This window comes from Tachypleus tridentatus, chromosome 8 (genome assembly GCF_004210375.1).
Source record: "Tachypleus tridentatus isolate NWPU-2018 chromosome 8, ASM421037v1, whole genome shotgun sequence".
NCBI classification, from domain to species: domain Eukaryota; kingdom Metazoa; phylum Arthropoda; class Merostomata; order Xiphosura; family Limulidae; genus Tachypleus; species Tachypleus tridentatus.
The window spans coordinates 20,767,556-20,788,660 of record NC_134832.1 but is presented as its reverse complement, the minus strand read 5'-3'; the positions used below and the strand labels follow the sequence as shown (position 1 = coordinate 20,788,660).

Sequence of the window (21,105 nt, the reverse complement as noted above, 5' to 3'; positions counted from 1 at the left end):
AAGTTTCTTTATGTTGATAAGTAGAATAGTGTAAAAAGTGTATGATTTGTAAAGTTAAAAATATTTCCGTATATTTAATAAAGATAATCAAACCAAAGATGGACTTATATTTTGATGTAAAAATTGTTAGTGATCATTATCATGTAACTGAAGATAAAAAAGTAAAATGTGAATAAGGATCGAAAATCTGTAAAACATAGAATATATTGTAGAAGTAGCATTAAAATATCCGACAAAATACTATATATATATCACTCAAATATAACGCCAACAAAGCTATATGGTAAGAATGATTTATATATGAAACGATATTTAGTATTAGGAATAAAACTAAAATGAACATAGAATGCTAGAGCTCAAGCAGTCTGACTGACTTAAGAAATATCTTGATCTAAATACTGTGATGTGAAAAAGTTAGGACATCCTATCAAAGCCTACGTGTTTTTGTAACATTTTTAGATATATAAATATTTAATCTCAATTTTAACAATACTGAGAGATTATAGGAGTATAACTAAACAATTAAAATTGAAGAAAAGACTTTTCAAGATCTTCTGTAAATGTAATTATACAAAAATGTATATTCTAACTGACGAAAAAGTTAGGACACCCCCACATTTATTCCCACTTAAAATGGCTCAACTCACACACAGGTGTATCACATGAGCATATGATTAGAAGATCGTTACTCAGCATTTTGAATGAGGCTTGCTCTATTTAAATCTCAGACATTTAGTTTGGTGTGCTTCTGACTGTTGAAGTGAGAGTGAGCACCATGGTGAGAGCAAAAGAGCTGTCTAAGGCCTTCAGAAAGAAAATTGTAGCAGCTTATGAGTGTGATAAGAGCTTTAAAGAGATCCTAAAAGATTTTGAAATCAGCCATTTCACTGTCCGGAAATTAGTCAATAAGTGGAGGGCTTTCAAAACAACTGCCAACATGCCCAGGTCTGGTCGTCCAAGCAAGTTCACCCCGAGAGCAAACCGCAAGATGCTAAAAGAGGTCTCCAAACATCATAACATGTCATCACGGGACCTACAGCAGGCTCTGTTGATGTGAAAGTGCATGCCTCTACACTCAGAAAGAGACTGCATAATTTTAACTTTCATGGGAAGTGTGCAAGGAGGAATCCTTTGCTCTCTAAGGGAAACAGCAAGGCCAGACTGAAGTTTGCCAGAGAGAATGTAGACAAAGACCAGAACTTCTGGCATAATGTTCTTTGGACAGATGAGTCCAAAATTGAATTATTTGGACACCAGAACAGAGGACATGTTTGACGTAAACCAAATACAGCATTCCAGGAAAAGAAACTTACACCAACTGTGAAGCATTGAGGTGGAAGTGTCTTAGTTTGGGGCTGCTTTGCTGCAGCAGGACCCGGACAGATCACAATAATAGAATCTACCATGAATTCTACTGTGTATCAGAGGGTGCTTGAGAAACATGTGAGTCCATCTGTAAGAAAATTAAAACTGAAGCGGACCACGACAATGACCCAAAACATACCAGTAAATCCACCAAGGACTGGCTGAAAACTAAGAAATGGAGAGTCCTGGAATGGCCGAGTCAAAGCCCAGATCTTAATCCCATTGAGATACTGTGGGGTGACTTGAAACGGGCTGTACATGCAAGAAACCCTTCAAACATCTTACAGCTGAAAGAATTCTGCATTGAGGAGTGGGGCAAACTTTCTTCAGACCGAAGTCAAAGACTGGTAGATGGCTACAAGAAACGTTTCACTGCAGTTATTTCAGCCAAAGGGGGTAACACTAGCTATTAGGGGGTAGGGTGTCATAACTTTTCCTCAGTTAGAATATGCATTTTTGTAGAATTACATTTACAGAAGATCTTGAAAAGTCTTTTCTTCAGTTTTAATTGTTTAGTTATATTCCTATAATCTCTCAGTATTGTTGAAATTGAGATTAAATATTTATATATCCAAAAATGTTACAAAAATACACAGGCTTTTATAGGGTGTCCTAACTTTTTCACATGACTGTACATATGTGAGAATTAGAATCACCAACGATATTGAAAATATTGTATACATATTGTTAAATATTTCTGTAGTTTAAAAAATCTATGAAAACAAGTTGATATAAGATTGTGTTCTGATTCAAACAAAATTGAAAAAATTAATAGTTAAACTAATCTTCAAGAACAGAAAAATTAAAATTTACTAAACCAATTTATCTTTGTTGAGCATTCTAGATCTTTCTAGAACATTAATGTGTGATTTCCACTATGATTTGTATATTGATATAAAAGGAAATATTAATTTATTTGGTGTTTCAAATTATCCTATAGACAATTTACATGGCATTATGTTAATAAAGAAGAAAGTTTTTGATAAAATGATAAATGAGAGTAATGGAAAGAAATGATAACTCAATTTGTGTGGCTTAGATCCAAAATGTTTGCTTTAAAGGTATATAATGATAAAATATGCAAGGAATCTAAAGGTATAAAGAAATTTGTTGTTAAAATATTTTACCTGAAAGAAATATATGTAAAACTATGGACCTAATAATATGTAAAAAAGCAAGAAGTATACTCTGTTCAAGTTAATAAGAAAGCATTAAGACTGAGTGATGATAAAAATATATTTATTACCGGTATTAATATTTTAGCGTTAGGTCACTTCTTCTCATATACAATTGTAATCAGTAAGCAAATTTTATTGTTCTTTATACATTTGAATATAATATTTAAACTTATAAAAGCTGAGTGAGTTAGAAGATGAGTGACACCTTGACGAGTTTCAAGTATTTTTAGCTAATAGATTTAATAAGTTTAAGTGGGGAAGATACTGGGGATATGAATAAACACAATGATCTAACTTTTGTATACCAAGGATTGAAAGATTGTAGAAAACAAAAGAATAATTTGGCAGTTTGTAAAATCTTGGTCTACTATGAAGATAATGGGAGAAGCAAAATTAGATGCAACGAGACGGTTTAATAATTATTTCATACTTTCGATGTTTTTTGGTTATTTTTGTTATTTCTAGCTGCCTTTTTGATGATTCTTTTAATTATTTCTTGTGTTTTGGAGCTATTTTTGCGGTGTTTTGAACTTTTTATTATTTAAATTAATTTTTTTACTAAGTTCCACAGAAATTCAATGTTCTCCACAACTAATGATGGCAGCATTGATTAAATTTAAAGAAAATAGAAGTGTAAGTACAAGCTAAATCACTCCCAACTGGAATAGCAGCAAATCTAAGGGTTCATAACACTAAAGTCTGGGTTTTGATACCTGAGGTGGTCAGATTACAAATAGCGCTTTACACAGCTTTGTTTGAACAATAAACAACAAATGTTACCTGCCAACTGGTTGGAAAACGCCTTCAATATTACTAAAATTAAAATATACCTATGAGACGTCAAACCAGTCAGCAGATATCTTCATTATTGTCATGAACCAAAATATAAATATAAAAGTTGAACAAGACTTTAACTTTCAGATTTAAATGTTCGATTTAACAAAGTGGAAATAATTACATCCGAGAAACTACTCTTGAATGTACTTTATGAAAGCTCACACACTCGACAAAAATATTATTCTAAAATCAGCCACCGAGATGATAATATCTTTCGACAAATCTACAATATTGACTCAAAAATTGGCCGTCTTTCTAACGCTAGGCTATACTTATTCGTGATATGGTCACGTAACAACTGCTCGCAGTTTGCTATTCAGGTATGTTCTCTGAGGGGAGCACCACAAATCATAGATATGCTCAAAACTCACAAGTAGGAAGAGTGTTGAAATTACAGACATTTAAATCCTGCTTATCACAGGGAACGTAACAAATTTAAAGAAATCAAATAACAAATGAGAATAATGTTAAAAAGGTATTTAGTCATAAACCGAGGGTCACTTTTAATTTGCATCACTACTAAAAGAAATACACCCCAAGCGACAAGGCCTGAATAATACCTGTTAGTTCATACCAACCAAGCAGATGAACAACGACTGAAATTGAAGTTACTCATAAAACTAAAATAGATCAGTGGACCACCTGCTCCGATCACAGAATAACTAGCACATACACAGACACTCAGGACGACTTGTATGGGTATTAACGCTTGTATTGATAGAGCAAAGAACAACATTTCGACATTCTTAGGTCACCTTCGGCTTAATAAAATTTTTACTTCAGTGGGTTTCTTATCATCACGGACATAAACACTCAATAAGCTATGTATTGACATAGACAGTTCTACAATATATACAATTCTTTGAGTAAACTACGATAAAATGTTAATTAATGTTATTAAAAACTAGTAGTATTTGATCCTTATAAGCTATATATATTCTCTTGGAATTTTGTTTCTCTTAGATGGTACAAGCCGAATACCATCCAATTCAATATCACACACAACTTCCAAAATAATTAGCATTCAAGAGCTTGCTAAGAATATAATTGTGCTTTAGCCATGTATAACTACAGCTATTGTTACTTATTACAACGCAAAATTTTCACATGCAAATTAGATGTCAGATCTATTAACAATAGAACTGTCACAGTTGATATCTGTTATTTTGTCCGATGTGTATTATTTTCCGAGCAACATGATAACTTCTATTATGATTTCTATCACAATATAATTGGAGATTTAAATAATGAACATAAAATTATTTAGAAACAAAACTAAAATACAACCAGGTACTGCAAACGAAACATTAATATTGTTTCCATTGCGTGCCAAATGACTTATAATTACACGATCGGTAGACCTTCAATTTGAATTGAATAATCACAAATAACAGAGCTTTTAGTGAAAACAATACTCAATTCATATTTCTTAGCAGATAACCCGATGTGGCTTTGCTATAAGAAAACACACACACGTACATATTCCTCAACGGAAGTAACCAACATATGACAACTCACTCTTAGAAGGTTTTAGAAATATTATAATAATGTGATTTTTTTCTTCACCTTGATCCTAAAACTAAATTTAAAAAATGAATTTCGATGAGTTTGTTTATTTTTCTTAATTTCGCGCAAACCTACACGAAAGCTATCTGTGCTAGCCGTCCCTAATTTAGCAGTGAAAGACAAAAGGAAAGGCAGCTAGTGGGTGGTGATTGCTACTTTTTACCAACGAATAGTGAGACTGACCGTACATAATAGCACCCCCACAGCTGAAAGGGAAGCATGTTTGGTGCGACGGGGATTTGAGCCCTCGCCTCTCATATTACGAGTCATAACCAACTGGCCATGTCAGACCGTTTTAGATGAGTCAGACAGAAGGATCACTTTACAAATCCGATTTTGGCCTCCTAAATTTGATTATAGAAATTTCTAAGCTGTAAAGAGTCAATAATCCTGTGTTTCATGTATATTTAGATAAACTTTAAATAAGAAGTGTGTTGTTAGAAAATAACTTAATATACCAAGATAGATGTGATATATTTGATTGTTACTGAAAATCTGTTTTATCCTATTATTTGACTATCTGAATAAAAGTAAATTGAACTGAAAGTTTACAAACTGTAAGGATCTTATACAGAATATATAGAAGGGCAAACGGAAAAAAAAATTCACACATTTTGTACAATGTTGCGAATTAGGAATTATTAGATGTTAGATTTTAAAGAAATATGAAAAAAAATTGTTCCGTTATAAGTAGAAATGAAACATTAGAACAGAATTAGATCACTTATTTGGTTATTTTAATTTGTTCACATTAATATATTACACGAAATAACGAAACACAATAGTTGATCCACCATATTTAATTGTAGTTAAGCACAAAGTTACACACTAAGTTATGGGTGCCTTACTCACCATGGGTACTGATATCTAATTTCTGGCGTTGGAAGTCCGCACACATACCACTGTGCCACTGGCGGACCAACCAACATCTTTAAAACAATTTGTATAAACTAGCGATTTAAGGCATATACATATCAGTTTATAAAACTTTTCTAAAAATGTTTACTAATAACGATAACTTTTACAAAACTAACAAAAAAGGGCTCCTATTTTGGTATTTTATGGTTGTTTTGAAACAAAAGGATTCATACGAAGGTATATCGAATTTTCAAATTTCTTTAACCTAAGATAAGTATTATAATTGATTCACTTCTCTTTCGCGTGCAATTTGGGAAAAAAACTTCAAATGAAGGGGAGTCGAGTATTTTTATTGGCTCATTAACTTTTTAAATCTGTTTTTTTCAAAGCTTTTAGATTAATATTCAACTCCTCATTATCGCTTTAAAATTGAACGATAAAATATAAATAATAAGTTGATGAGCCACAATATAATTTCATTTTATGAAAAAAGCGAAATAAAAGTCAATGTGACGATAAAATAATACATTATTTAAGACATTTTATTTTTATTAAAACATTCCTTACAAATGCTTTGGCCACACGTTTAGTGTGCTTCATGATATATTTTTTTATATGAATGTTAACAATGTTAATTGTTTTGTGTCTTTAACTATGCAAAACTATTTGCTTATGATTTTTTACAAAATTGTTTGTTTTGTTTTTGAATTTCGCGCAAAGCTACTCGAGAGCTATCTGCACTAGCCGTCTCTAATTTAGCAGTGTAAGACTAGAGGGAAGGCAGCTAGTCATCACCATCCACTGCCAACTCTTGGGCTACTCTTTTACCAATGAATAGTGGGATTGACAGTCACATTCTAACGCCCCCACGGCTGAAAAGGCGAGCATGTTTGGTGCGACCGGGATGCGAATCCGCGACCCTCAGATTACGAGTCGCACGCCTTAACCCACCTGGCCATGCCGAGCCTTTTTATAAAATATTGCGATAAATTGATTAATTAAAATGATTTTCTGCCAAAAATTGCATTTTATTGTGAAATATTGTAACTGGAGAGTTCCAAAAAGATTATGCTGTAAAAATAAAAATTAAATTCGATGGTTAAAAGAATGCATTTAAACGTTTCGTCAAATATTTGTAGTTGAAGAAGGGAAAATCGTACCATGAGGTTTAACTGGGTAACACTATGTTTAAATAAGGAGCAATTCAAGCGCAAAAATATTAATGAATTAAAATAAAATTAAACTATGATAAATCCTTAATAAATTATTGTTTGCTTGTTGAATATGGCGCAAAGCTTCTTAAGGGTTAGCTGTTATTCATTTAAATGTAAGAAGCTAAATGGAAGGCAACTGGTCTACACCAGTCACCGCCAACTCTTGGTCTACTGTAGTCAAATAATTGGTCGTTCCATTATGGCTCTCCCACGGCCGAAGAAGCGAACAAGTTCTTTGACGGAATTCGAACTCACGACGAGCAAATTCACCGTGAAGCACCCAAAAAAATAAACTACACGAGGCCCCCTTAAAAATAATACAATACTTAAGTGACAGCAGCATAATCTTACGAAAGGTCTGGTAATGTAATTCAAAGGAATTTTAATGATTATTTCATGTTCGAAATCCGTTAATGAAGATATTTTGATGGAATAAGGTTATGCTAATACTATAAATAGCAAAAGAACATAATTCATTTAGGTATTGTTGAATTTAAATAAATACACTCTATATTCATCTTGAATTGTTTCGAAAACACAATAAACAACTACTTCCTTCAATAATAATGCATTTCTAAACAAAAACTTGGCAGGTTGCCAATAGTTTGCTATTTATTCAAGTAACTTTCCTCTTTCTTGTCGCTACTAAAACCTAGGTTTCAGAAAGCCTTCATATTTTTTCCACCTCAAAAGTTATCTTTTTATGAGCTTTTACTCTGTTCTATATAGACTAATTTAAGCACTCGTGGGTTGCAGCCAAAAATCACGAATTCATGTAAACTACACGAATTTTTTGTCACAAATGTGAGCCAAAGAATATGTCCAGCAACTGGCCTGATCATTGGGAGAGACGTTGCAACAAGCGGTAATTGCTGCAGACATAGAGAGGAAAACCTTCGATCGGTGAACTTGCTGTGGATACTGTAGAGCAGTTTGACAGAACCACGTGATTCACAGCCTAGACTACAGATGCTCGTCCGCAGCTGTACTGAGATAAGGACTGTTGGAGAAGTTAAATGTGAAGTGAAGAGATGCTTTCCTATCACAAATCAAGAGTTTTCTTTCAGTTCGGTGTTTTATATTTAGTATTTAGCTTTCCAAGCAGCTTAACCTCCGTTGTGAAGATAGGTGAGTTATTTTGACTCGATAAATAGTCTCAAAACGAATACTGCCTAAATGTTAAGGAGATAATGACTAAACTTAGAACAGTATAGTGCTTGTAAATGTATGTTAATATGAATTAGTATATTACTTATAATTATTTGGCCCTATACTCGTTGAACATGGATTAATAAACTACATAGAACAATGTATTTTTTCTAGTAATGACAGTTTTCCGCATATTTTGGCAGAATGAAATAAGGGGGATGCAAACTTAACCTTTCCTTTGGGAGATTATTTAGTTTTTTTAAACTTATTTTTACAAGCCCCTTTATCTTCTACGATAAAATCACAGAGTTTGGGTTGACTCATGGAAACAGTAATAGAACACAATTTAAATTATTCAATGATTTTTTTCCTTTTAACTTGATATTAAATGTTCATTACGAGAACAGGTTTATTTAAATGCTTTAAATAATCATAGCTTTTAAGAATGTAAAAGTATTGGTCTAAAGTTTAATAGCGATGTCGAAATATTAAAGACTAGAAACACAGCACCTTAATAAGAAACAGTACATTGTATAAATATTATCTCTTGACAATATATATAAACTAACTTGTCTATGTAACAGAATTTCACTCTAAAACAGATTTTAATGTGACCACTCTAACCACACGAGAAGACCGTGTATACTTGTTATTTTCAAGCTGAATGGTACTTCAGTTGACATATTCAGTTAAGTGGTTGGGTTATAAATTTATTAATATTATTTCGTAAATATTCTTTATTTAGTATTACTGGAGAGAGGGTTGGAAAATAGTCAACAAAACCAGCCACACATAAAAATACTCTTGAGCATATATGCTGAATTGCCTGCTACTTTTGTAACTCAATCACAGCTGAAAGTGCTGAACATTTAAGAGCAACATAACATAGACTTGAACCTTGGACTATCCGTACGTAGTCTACCTCTTTAATCACTTGGTCATGATCGAATATGACTGCTTATTCTAATATGATCTTGAAATGTACTTACTTTAGAATAAATTATCTACCCTTATAAAAGGAATAAGTATTTGCACCTCTTCTACTAAATTTAATTATAATTTAAGAGAATAAATCTCTATGGAACTTCACTTGTAAGTAATAATTAAATTAAGATTTTATAAAAAAGAAAAAAAAAGATTCTCGTGAATAAGAAAGCTTCAAAGAATTTTGAAATTGAAAGATTAAGCTTTTTAAAATTAATTTGAAATATTCTCTGTATTGAACTATATTAATTTCGATTGTTAAAACGTGTAATAGTAGCCAACTTGGAAAAAATACTGCAGATACCTTTATATGAAACTTCAATAAAAAAGTAAATACCACGCATTCATAGGGTTACTTTTGTAATCTTATTTGTAAATTTGGGAAACTACTTTGTTCGTCTTAAATTTTAATTTTTGATTTTTCTTTTTACAGAGAGAACCGTGCTCAAAATGATAGCAACCATTATGAATAATAATACTTTCAAATTACTTATATTCATTGTTGGGTTTTAGTTTATTTTAGTGTAGGTAGATTGATTTAAGTAGAAGTTAGCAATAACGCTAGAAAAAAAAGTCATACTGTTTTATATCATACATAACTTTAGTTAGAAATCTTTCATTACTGAAGATTTTGTGCTTTTTTTAAACATTCCTTTCAAACAAGCCACCGAAGAATTTTCAATATCGTTGAAGCAACAAGATGCGTTCCTAACATGATTAAAATTGGAGTAAGTGTTTAGATTACGATGATAAAAACCTTTTTAAAATGTGATTTAGTTTTCTTTTAGCAAGTCAAGCGTAAATTTAAAGCTGCGTATGCCAGTGCACATACACACAAAATAATATATGAATTCAGTTTTTGTTTAAGTGTGTTATACGTATCTTTAGGTTGTTGTTTTTTATCACATCAAAGCAGTTTGTAGTTTGAATTGGATAAAAATCAAAACAAAAATAAAGATATAATATACTTATTTGGAATTAATCACGAAGCTACACAATTAGTTATCTGTACTCTGCCCATCACGAGTATCGAAACCTGGTTTTTAGCGGTCCGAGTCTGTAGACATACCGCTTTGCCACGGAGAAACGAACTCGTTGTCGAAGAAGATTAATTTATAGATAGAAAAAGACATAAAAATATACTAATAACATGTTTAACATACCAGACGAAACATATTTACAAAATTATAGGAAGGCTGTATAAGTATAAAAAAATCTAAACATGTTTTACTGGCAATGCTAGGAAATCTGTAGTTCAAACAACAGTTCAATTAATCCGATGACCCAAGTACATTAAAAGGTAAGATATTCCTGTGGCTTGGAAACGTAGAAGAAGTAAAAATTATGATCCATATTAAAAATGAAAGTTTGGTTTCCATAAACACTCGATTGTTTCGTTTTTGTTATAAAAATGTATTAATAATTACATAAGAAGTATTGATTAAAGACAGCATGTCTTCCAGAAATATTTTATCCAGAAAGCCAGAAATCATTACCTCGTTAAAACAACTTATAATTTTTTTAAAGTTTCCGTTGATTGTTACTATTGAAGACGAACTTTCGCTTGCGAGTTCGTCCATGTTTATCCTTTGGTGTTTACGTTAAATGATTTTTACCCTCATTAACGGAGTATTTTAAAAACTAGCTCATCATTTACCGCAAGGTTTATTAATTTATTTTGAGTCAGAAAGCGTAACTGAGATAAACTGTCTTACAAAAAATGTTTTTAAATTTGTTTTAGTTTTTGCATAACTAATATAAATTTTGTAAACCTTATGCCAGTACTTATAAAATATAAAATTTCATGAAAATGACGAACATGTTAGGGGCTCATGAACATGTTAAAGGATACTGGAAGGGTTGTATTTACACATGACTTAAACAGATATAACTTATTATTACACTGAATTCACTGCAGATGTATTTGGAAATCATTTATAGAAACTACAACAGCAAAAAAAAAGTTATCATGTTGTCAATTAGAGATACATGACTCGTACTTTTATTGTTTATTTGAAAAAAACAACAACATTCAAACACAAAGATACACAATGAATTATGTGTACCCGTCACGGATATCGAAACGTAGTTTCTAATCTTGTAAGTCCTCACATATACACTGGTAAGATAGTTTATTGTGGATCTGAAGGTCCCAGTAAAGAGACTGAAATATTCTTTACGTCTGTACATTCTTCATTGTCTATTCCTCTACATGCCAGAAGGATAATCTCCATGCATAAAATGTCCAAATCAAATCAAATTTACTCCTTTGAAAATTCCATTATTCCATTACTACAACTTATAGATTAACAACATTTAACACAAATGACACGTGGAATGTGCTCAAACGTTTAAAGTGTACATATACCTATTCTAAAATAATAAGCATCAGCCGAAAATTAAATGTCCCCCGCTGGGAAAGCGGTAAGTCTACGGGTGTACAATGCTAAGATCAGGGGCTCGATTCCACTCGGTGGACACAGCAGACAGCTCGAAGTGGCTTTGCCACAAGAAAACACACACACACACGAGAATTAAATGCAAGAAAGAGTTAATCCTAAAATTCAGATCTTAAACATAATTGTCCCATTCCTTACAACTTACGAACTCACTAATCAAACAGTATAAACATTAATGCATTTGCAACTCTCAACTTGAATAAGGCTGTTAAGAAAACCGATTAGTTGTAATTAACTCCTAGCAAGTTATCTTGTAAGTATTTTAAAATGTGTCTGTTATATTCATAATGCATTGAAATGTAGAGCGAGGCATCAATTTTGTGATAGTTTTAACGAGATTTTTATTCTTAATCATTTAACAGCTTTGTAAAAATGTAAAAAAACACTCTTGGGTGCATTAAAATTGACCTATACAACAATAGATTTACTTGACGTTACTTCTTTAATAGTCTAAGATGGACCTCTGGCAGAGGAAATATGAACCTTAAATTCATTATCATCCATAATGTTTTAAATTATGCTTCTTATTTGCATTAAAAAATCTGGACTAAAAATGGCGTAAAATTTAGAAGCAAAACGAAAAATAAATAATGCAAGGCCATCAGATAGTGGTCATAAAACGTATGAACATTATATTCAAAGACTGCAATTTCTGTCAGTACTAAACAAGCTGAAAGAAGCAGAAAAAGTGTAGTAGTTGCGATGCGGTTCCATTCACAAATGTATCACGTCTTACCTCTTTTTCTGTCTTTTTTTCTGCATCATAATCGAGTGTCTCGGCCTATGTGGAACTCAATGAAAGAATTTCATATTCCATCTATATGTCTAGAGAGAGTAATGTGTTTCAAAAGCAGAAGACGATAACTTCAGTTCTGCTGCCCAACACATTTTTCTTCAGTGTCCACACAACTTTTTTTTTTTCCAGTAATCACATGAACGCAGACTGATCACATTCGCTTCTGTTCTATATTTAATATCTGTTTATATACTTCATATTTTTCAAAACCTGACCGATATACTTTTGAGCTAAGGAAAAACTGTTGAAGTTATTTTTTTAAAACAGATTACCTCTTTTGTATAAAAATTATAATATTGAACTGCAGGAAAACAAAACATAGTTTGAAATTTTGAGAATTAGTTTGACTTGGATAGATATAAATAGTCCGATGTAAAAATCAAAATAATGTCTATTGTAAATAAATTAATTAGTTTATTATTCTCCTATATTCAAGCTTAATAAACCATGTTGATTTTTTAAGAAATCTTAAAACCCTTGACTACGTGTGCAAATGAAGTATTTATAAGACAATCGGTAGCTCAGCAGTAAGACCAAGGGCTTTTAATAAAAACAATCGGTTTCCGATACCCGCGATTAGCAGCGCGCAGGTAACCAATTCCATAGTTTTGCGTTTAACAACAAAACAAACATATAGTTATTTACAATATCAGACATGACACTTTATATGCATTTTAATGGTTAATCTCCAGCGTTATGTTAATCTTTATATCTGATAAACATAGATCTATATCACTCATGAATAACTGAAGAAAGGTGATCGAAACATTTTCATTAAATATTCATCCAACAGAAGTTTATAATGATAGAAAAATATTTTTAGAAAGTTTATTTAGTATGACTCATTTCAAAATAATACAGCTGGCAAACGTACGAATAAGATATTCTAAACCACAGCGAATGTGGTGACAAAACCAATATGCAATTTCCAGGGTGAAAGTGCTCAGGTGTTAATTAACATAGACAGGAGAGAAATGCCAAGTCAAAGAAACATTCATTTCTTCCGGATTTCACTTTTCGTATGGATAAAGAAAAACAAACTTCAGTGGTGGCGTTTTAATGAGACGCAATTTATTAATTAAATGTGAAAAGAAGAGAAAAGCGTAAAACATAGACACCCATAATTTAAATGGATTGAACTTTGTTAGTAAACGAATCGAGGCCCGGCATGGCCAAGCGTGTTAAGGCGTGCGACTCGAAATCTGAGGGTTGCGGGTTCGTATCCCCATCGCGCCAAATATGCTCGCCCTTTCAGCCGTGAGGGCGTTATAAGGTCACGATCAATCCCACTATTCGTTAGTAAAAGAATAGCCCAAGAGTTGGCGGTGGGTGGTGGTGTCTAGCTGCCTTCCCTCTAGTCTTACACTGCTAAATTAGGGACGGCAAGCATAGATAGCCCTCGAGTAGCTTTGTGCGAATTTCAAAAACAAACAAAACAGTAAACGAATCAGATGTTATAGGAAGCGGATGTTTTGTAACCCACTTGAAGTAAAAATGTATCTCAGGACGGCTGGTATAGGTATTAACACTTTTATTAAAATAAAGCAGAAAACAACGTTGTTCTCTCCTTTATTTTACTAAAAACTTGATACCCATACCAGCCGTCCTGAAATACGCTATAGGAAGCTGCTCCTTCAAAATGATCAAGGTTATAATATCCAACATACATGAAGTAGAGCTTTGAATTTTCAGCTAACTGCCAAAAAGTTAAGAACGAGATGTATCTTAGTCCTAAGCATTCTTAAACTGTAAATCTATGGGTTCACAGTTTGTGTACCTTGTTTAAAAAATATCCTTTCTATTTTGGAGTTACGTTTGCGCTACCATAACAGCAATCTCAATATTTAGTTAGACATGAACAGCCAAAGAGTTGGAGATTGTGCTAAATTAGCTGATGTCTTTTTCTATAAGCCATCAGCTAAAAGTTAGAGGCGACTATGCGCTTTCTGTAGCTTGCCTGAAACTTCCGAAGAAAGGAAGTAAGAAGAATTACTTGTTTCTTTTTCATTTCTAGTGCATAATATTCTGTGGTCCTGTATTTATGGTAAAGCTGCTAAATTTATCTGTCAGAGTTTTTAATTAAAAACTACTAACCAGAGAGGGAAGACAGGTAGTGAGCAACACTCTACCATCCATGCTAAAGGAATAAATGTCACTCTTATAACGCATCCATAATTTAAAGTGATGGCTATAATTTGGTGGTGTCAGACGCCTGGCGCACAGCCTACTCGCTCCCAACATTCGTCTTTTATTTACATCCGTTGAACGTTAGTGCACTCGCTTGCGCATTTAGTTATTATGGTTTCTTTCCTTTTTGAATCTTGCGCAAAGCTACACGAGGGCTAATTTAGCAGTGTAAGACTGAAGGGAAGGCAGCTAGTCATCATTATCCATCGCCAACTCTTGGGCTACTCTTTTACCAACGAATAGTGAGATTGATCGTACATTATAACGTCCTCACGGCGACCCTTACATCAGTATGGTACGCACGCATTTCCAAGACTTACAGAAACTGTGTATTGTTATCATAAATTTAACAAAAGCTATTTGGCTAAGTACCTCCAAACATTGTTTATGTTTCTAGACCTGTCATTTGGAGTAAATTATTTTTGTCTTATAAGTTTACTTGAAGTACATTCACGTGTAAAAAAATGTGAATATTCATTTAATAATGAAAAATATCAATGAAAGTGAATAACAGATGCGTACACACAGAAAATGTATTATATTTATATTATTCGTAAGATTTGAGGTTTTGAATCTCATTTACATTTCCAATCAAATCAGATACTTTTCTATTGTGAGTTCCGCACACTTCAGTCAATAGCGAGAGTAATCACAATTCTTCGATAAGTGTGAATGGTAGACGATCCATCGAATGGAACTGTGCTTATCTTGGAGTTGAAAAAGATGAATGTTATTCTATTTTAGCACGAAGTATCAAAGAGCTTTCATTCGTACAATATATCATGTAAATCGTCATATGAAAGATTCACTTCGAATTCAAAAGGAAACAAATGATCTACTCATTTACAAGGAATGTTTTTAACTTGAGCGACAAAGATATATATAAAGAAAAGCTTTCTTTGTTTCAGTTAAGCACAAAGCTACACAATGGGCTATCTTTCTCTGCCCACCACGTATATGGAAACCTAATTTTTAGCATTGTAAGTCCGAAGACATAAGCTGTGCTACTGGAGGCCCTATATAAAAACAGCGGTAACAAAGATGTTTATAACTACGGTATAATTTAGGTTTTAGTCTTATTTATACCTTTTTATTTAACTTTATTTATGCCGAACATAAAATAATAAAAAATCAGTATTAAATGAAACTCAAACTCCATATTTGTTTCTTCTTTCACCAACTGTCAGATTGGCATATCTATTTTCGATCTGATATACGTTTGAGATATTGTATTGCAGAATGATAAACTTGCAAATCTTTTAAACTTGTCACTTGAATATGTTTTTTCAGAAGAAACTTTACAGTTTATTAATTTGAAACACTGAAATGCAATGTATTTGAAGAGGAAACTCAAAATTCTGAACTGGTTTAGATTCGAGAACAAACCTATTCAAATTTTTTATTCTTATGTTGTACTGCAAGCAATGAATAGTTTCTACTGGAGTTTTTGAAATAATTTTATACAAATTGTTAAAATATAACATATTTCACATTATATGAGATAGTAAAAACACATAAATGGTATACATACCATTATTGATTATAAGAGTAAGTAATATACAGTGCCATAGTGGATCCATAAAAAATAACCCAAAGTATATGTGTGGATTACTTTGTAGATCCACTGAAACAGCTCTAATAATTATTATATGTGGATTATTTTGTTGTGTCATTAAAACATCTTAAACAGATGCTCTGTATGGATCAAACAAAACAACCTAAACAAGTATTCTGTGTGAATTACTTTGTGATTCCATTAAAACAGCCCAGACAAATATTCTGTGTAAATTACTTTAGGTACACAAAATGATAGCTTCGAGACGTCAATTCAGAAAAAGAATCATCACAGAACAGCTGAAAGCTCGTACGCCTTCTCTCACGAGACCTAAAAAAAATGCAGTTTCAGGCACAATGATTTCATTAGCTATTTTTGTGGACTTACAATAACAAAGAAAATAAAATATTCGCATAGAGTAACTAAAACTCTGATCCATAAGATGCGTTTCACGATATCAATTCTTGCTTACTTCCATTAACACCTCTAAGGGAGTTATCGCTATGAATGATCCAAAGCTTAGGAACTGTTTCATGAAATACTCAATAGTAGTAATAAAAGGAAACTAATCAGTAGGTGCAACTCAAGCGTGATGTTTCATGCTATTATGAAATCACTTCATTACCCAAGGAAAGTAATTAACTCTAGAAACGAAAATTTGACCAATCATAACACGGAAGACGTACAACAACAACACAAATAAAGCGATAAGTTTTATTAAAATAAACGTTTATTTCACACATCAAGATTTTCTCACATGAAAAATATTATTAATATCTAGTAATTGTGAAGCGAAACTCAGATAAAGAGAATACTTTAAATATAAGTTTCATATATAAATCCTTCCATTAAATTGTAATTATGTTGAATTAGTGTATGAAAGATAAAAACCCTTTAATAGTTGTCGTACCAGTATTAATAAAGATAATAATTTGTAGAATAGCCAAAATATAAAAAAATGAAAAATGAAGTCTATATTGGTATATGTAAAGAAAATGCGTTCTCACATTTTGAATATGAAGATTCATTGTTTGCAACTCATAGCACATAAAGCTCTGTGTATTTTAGGGCTTTAGATACCCTACAAAACTAGCCGTCAAGTACCACTCTTCTATCAGACTAGAGCAACTCAACTGTTGGCACTTGGTGCCGTTGGTTAGTTGTCTTTCTTTGTTTTAAAATTTAAAGTAGGGGTAATTGTGCTCAGTTAGCTTTTGCATAGCTTTTACCCAACATTTTGAAAGAAATAAATGAGCAATAAAAAACAGATAAATTAATTTGTAGCAATGCACTAGGATTAAAAATGTTTCAAAATATTAGCTTGAGCGTTTTCTAGGTATTATCTTTTCTTTATCTACGTGTTCAAAGGTAGGATATTGATGCTTCAATTTAAAGTTAACTTTCTGGTATTATTAACAAGAATTAACAAGAATATGAAGTTGGAAATGTTTAGAGAGAATTGAAAAAATCCAAGTAAAAGTTTTAATTGGAGAAGATTATATCTTTGTGTTGTTTATTGGCACGATGTGCAGTGAGTTTTAACAGTGATTCTACATTTCATTAATTGTACCTTAATCACTTTAACTGTTAAATCAAGAGAGGTCTAGGCTACACAGCGACAGGAATAGCCCATTGTGTAGCTTTATGTTTAATTGCAAACAAATCACCAAAAGGTTTAATCTTACCATTCTTTAAAAAATTGTTAATGAGCCTCCATATGTACAGTACTATCATGAAGTGTTAAGACATAGTTAAAAATTAGATTCAGCCTACTTTCAATATAGAATTGTGAAACATGAATATTTAATTAATCCTCATATTTAGTAAAACAAAAACTAAGTAGAACACTTGTGTTCACCAAACAATTAATATTTTGTGTCCTCCTTTTCCTTTAATAACTGTAGAAGTATTTCAGACATTTTTGTAACATAATTAGTCAAAGTGCTTTTTGGGATTTTACACCAAATGTCTTTAATACGCTCCAATAAAGTTTCTTTGTCAAATGTTTGATCCATACATCCCAGATCTGCTAAACTGGGTTGATATAGGGGCTCTGTTTAGGGTTATTGCATCATTTAAATTACTCTAGCAGTTCTTTTTCTTACCTAAGTAATTTCTGTACAGGCTGAAATAATTTTTGGGGTTATTATCTTCTTAATAGTACAATCTTATATCAATAATACACAAACCACTGGGTACACCATGACAGATCAGTATCTGATGATACTTACGCTGGTTCATTATTCCATATATTTTGGAAATAACTTCCATTACCTTAGCAGTAAAACACCCTCAAAAAATCCCACTGCCTCACTCATGCTTCATGGTAGGTGCTATGTATTGAGGTATCTTTTACCTTTCTTCCGCCAGACGTACAACCTAAACTTTTATATTTTATCTAAAATATGACTGCTCATACTGCTTGGTAATCTTAGAAATAGTGTTTGCTATCATATTATAATCCTTTCCTCGCATTGTTTGTTGAAGTTCCTGAAAAGCTACATAAAAGTTTACTGCTTTAAGAATTAAGAAGTGTTAGACTAAAGGGAAGATAATTAGTCAACATCATTCACTACCAATTTCTCTTGTTAGACTGAATAATGCGATCTCACAGTTGCTTTTCTATCACATCACATGCTCTAAAGTGGGAGCGTGAGTTTTAGTTTTTGAGATTTGATAGAAACAGGATGCGAAAAATAGAACCACACTTCCACGTTAACCGTCTTGGCTGCGCTCGTCTCACTTTCTTCGCAAGAAGGTAGTTTCACGTCAGTGAAGTTCTTTCAGTTGTAAGTTCTATAAGAATAAAGTAGCATGATTAATTTTACCAATAATATATTTTATTTATATTTTATTCTTTACCTCTAAAACAGAAAAAAACAGACATCAACGCTTAAATCCAAGTTACATTCAATCGATCGCATATCATGTGAGGAAGTTATATTGTAGGATACTATGGTGGTTAAAAACTTACCTTGTGGTAGAGAAGTAGTGATATCATTATTTAGATTGTAAGAGCTAAATATTAATAATGCTTAAAAGGAGGTAAACGGCGTTAAAATTAACAACAAGATTTGTCATTTGAAATTAGTTTATTTAAAATGTAAATATCTGACTACATAAGCTTCGTTACACTGGACAACAAAATATCCGCTACTAGAAAAAATGCAACTGTTTCTGAGTAATGTGACTATGCTGATTCTAAAATTCATTCTGAAAATTACTGATTACCTGAAGGTTTTGAGTTAGTATAATTCAAAATGTTCTTATATGTCATGAAGACAATACCTTTTTCTTTAATAACTTTATTCATTGAAAATTTCATTTAAGAATGTTCAAAAACAATACATAACAGTAATATAATATAAAACATGTGTATGTTCTTAGTTTTACGCTGTAAGGATCAACAGTAACCTCCCATCACCGCAAAATTTCTTCATTCTTCATATCGCTATTCCGTTGTAGAAGTATCTTCGTGGAAGCGCCCACCATGCTCATCATTCACTGAATCTAGATTAGTTGGAAAGACGCATAAATGGGTGTGTAAGAAGTGCATCTTTAGGAACAATCTAGACGTCAATTCCATGTAGTTCTAGAGCACATTATCAACCACGTCTGTAATTCTTCTAAAATAATTTTGACAAGAATGATTTCCAGACAAAAAGGTTTTTTTTTTATTGAGAACTGTTCCAAAATTATCATCAATCAGCACTTCCCAAATATATGGGCGAACAAAGATACTTCCTTTTATTTTGGTTTTACTGATTTTGAGAAACTGTATCTGAGACCATTATAACATTTTTCATTCCCTCTACAAAATTATTCTGGAGTCCTAGTTTGATGTGAATTGGGGACAGAAACACATTTTGAGGATTGGTTGAAGTATGATACACAGTATTCTGTTTCCTTGGTATGTAATTCTCTCACTGGCCATTTCTTCTTCTTCAAATTATTTTTAATATATTGACTGTCCAAAAGAAACAAAAACAATGATGTTTGGTATAATAATACTAGGAATAAACAATATTATAACAACAAATGTTGTTTTTATTTAATTAAACACTTAATGTTTTACTTTACAGCTCCTTCAGGTGTGTTTATTAAAACACAAAGCAAAACTCTACAGGCCTAAGGGGTAATACAGTAACTATATAACACCTATGATAATGAAATGTAATGGTCTCAAATATAATTTTAATTATTTGATAAATTCCTTTCATGTTCACAGCATAACAAACTGGAATCAATGATTTAGTGTTCTCATTGTTCAAACGTACCGCATTCAGAATAACTTGTTTATGTTAATGTACCACAGGTTCTAATAAAGAAGACACCACTGTTCAGAAATAACCGATCCTTTATTGTTTTCTAAGATAAGACTGCTCATACTACTTGGTATCCTTAGTAGTACTACTTGATATCATATTATAATCCTTTCCTTGCATTGTGTGTTGATGTTTCAACAAAGCTACATAAGAGCTTCCTGTTTTAAGAATTAAGAAGTGTCAGACTAAAAGGAAGGTAATTAATCAACATCATCCACTACCAATTTCTCTTGTTAGCCTGAATAATGCGATTTGACAGTAACTTCTCTATTACATGAAATGCTGTCATTAACACATGCTTATTACTGACTGTTCAAAATAGTTTTTTTAATTTGCTGGTTGATTTGGCACTGGAAGACCATTTCCATGAGGTCAGTTTTAGTGCAGATCCAATATCTGGATAGTTAACATATAGTTTAGTTTCGACTAAATATTCAGAAACATCAGTTATGCAAAAATAAGAGTGAGTGAGAAGATATTTGGACTCACACCATATTATGGAACTGCAAATGACATACTTGCTCTCTTCTATTCAGCTAATGTGTAGAGCCAAATGTGCAAATCAGTTGAACAACCCAAACAGTGGTAGTAAGCTTGTTTGTGTCTTTTTTCCTTCGTGAAGCTGTAATGTT

At 32.2% G+C, this 21,105-nt stretch overlaps 1 protein-coding gene across 7 annotated transcripts in view; it reads left to right on the top strand.

Moving 5' to 3' along the window:
- The first annotated feature begins 7,718 nt into the window (after positions 1-7,718).
- The window catches only part of LOC143258637 (glutamate receptor ionotropic, kainate 1-like), a 50,753-nt gene continuing 37,366 nt past the window's right edge, over positions 7,719-21,105 (top strand). For 5 of the 7 annotated variants that reach the window (XR_013032443.1, XR_013032442.1, XM_076517886.1 and 2 more), the window contains exon 1: positions 7,720-8,146. Coding sequence is in view for 5 of the 7 variants with exons in the window: in XM_076517886.1 (XP_076374001.1) it covers positions 8,050-8,146 (97 nt within the window). In the remaining 2 variants the exon portion in view is untranslated. Of the gene's footprint in view, positions 8,147-21,105 lie in introns of all 7 variants that reach the window. The other 2 variants (XM_076517890.1, XM_076517885.1) reach the window with 2 other exon arrangements.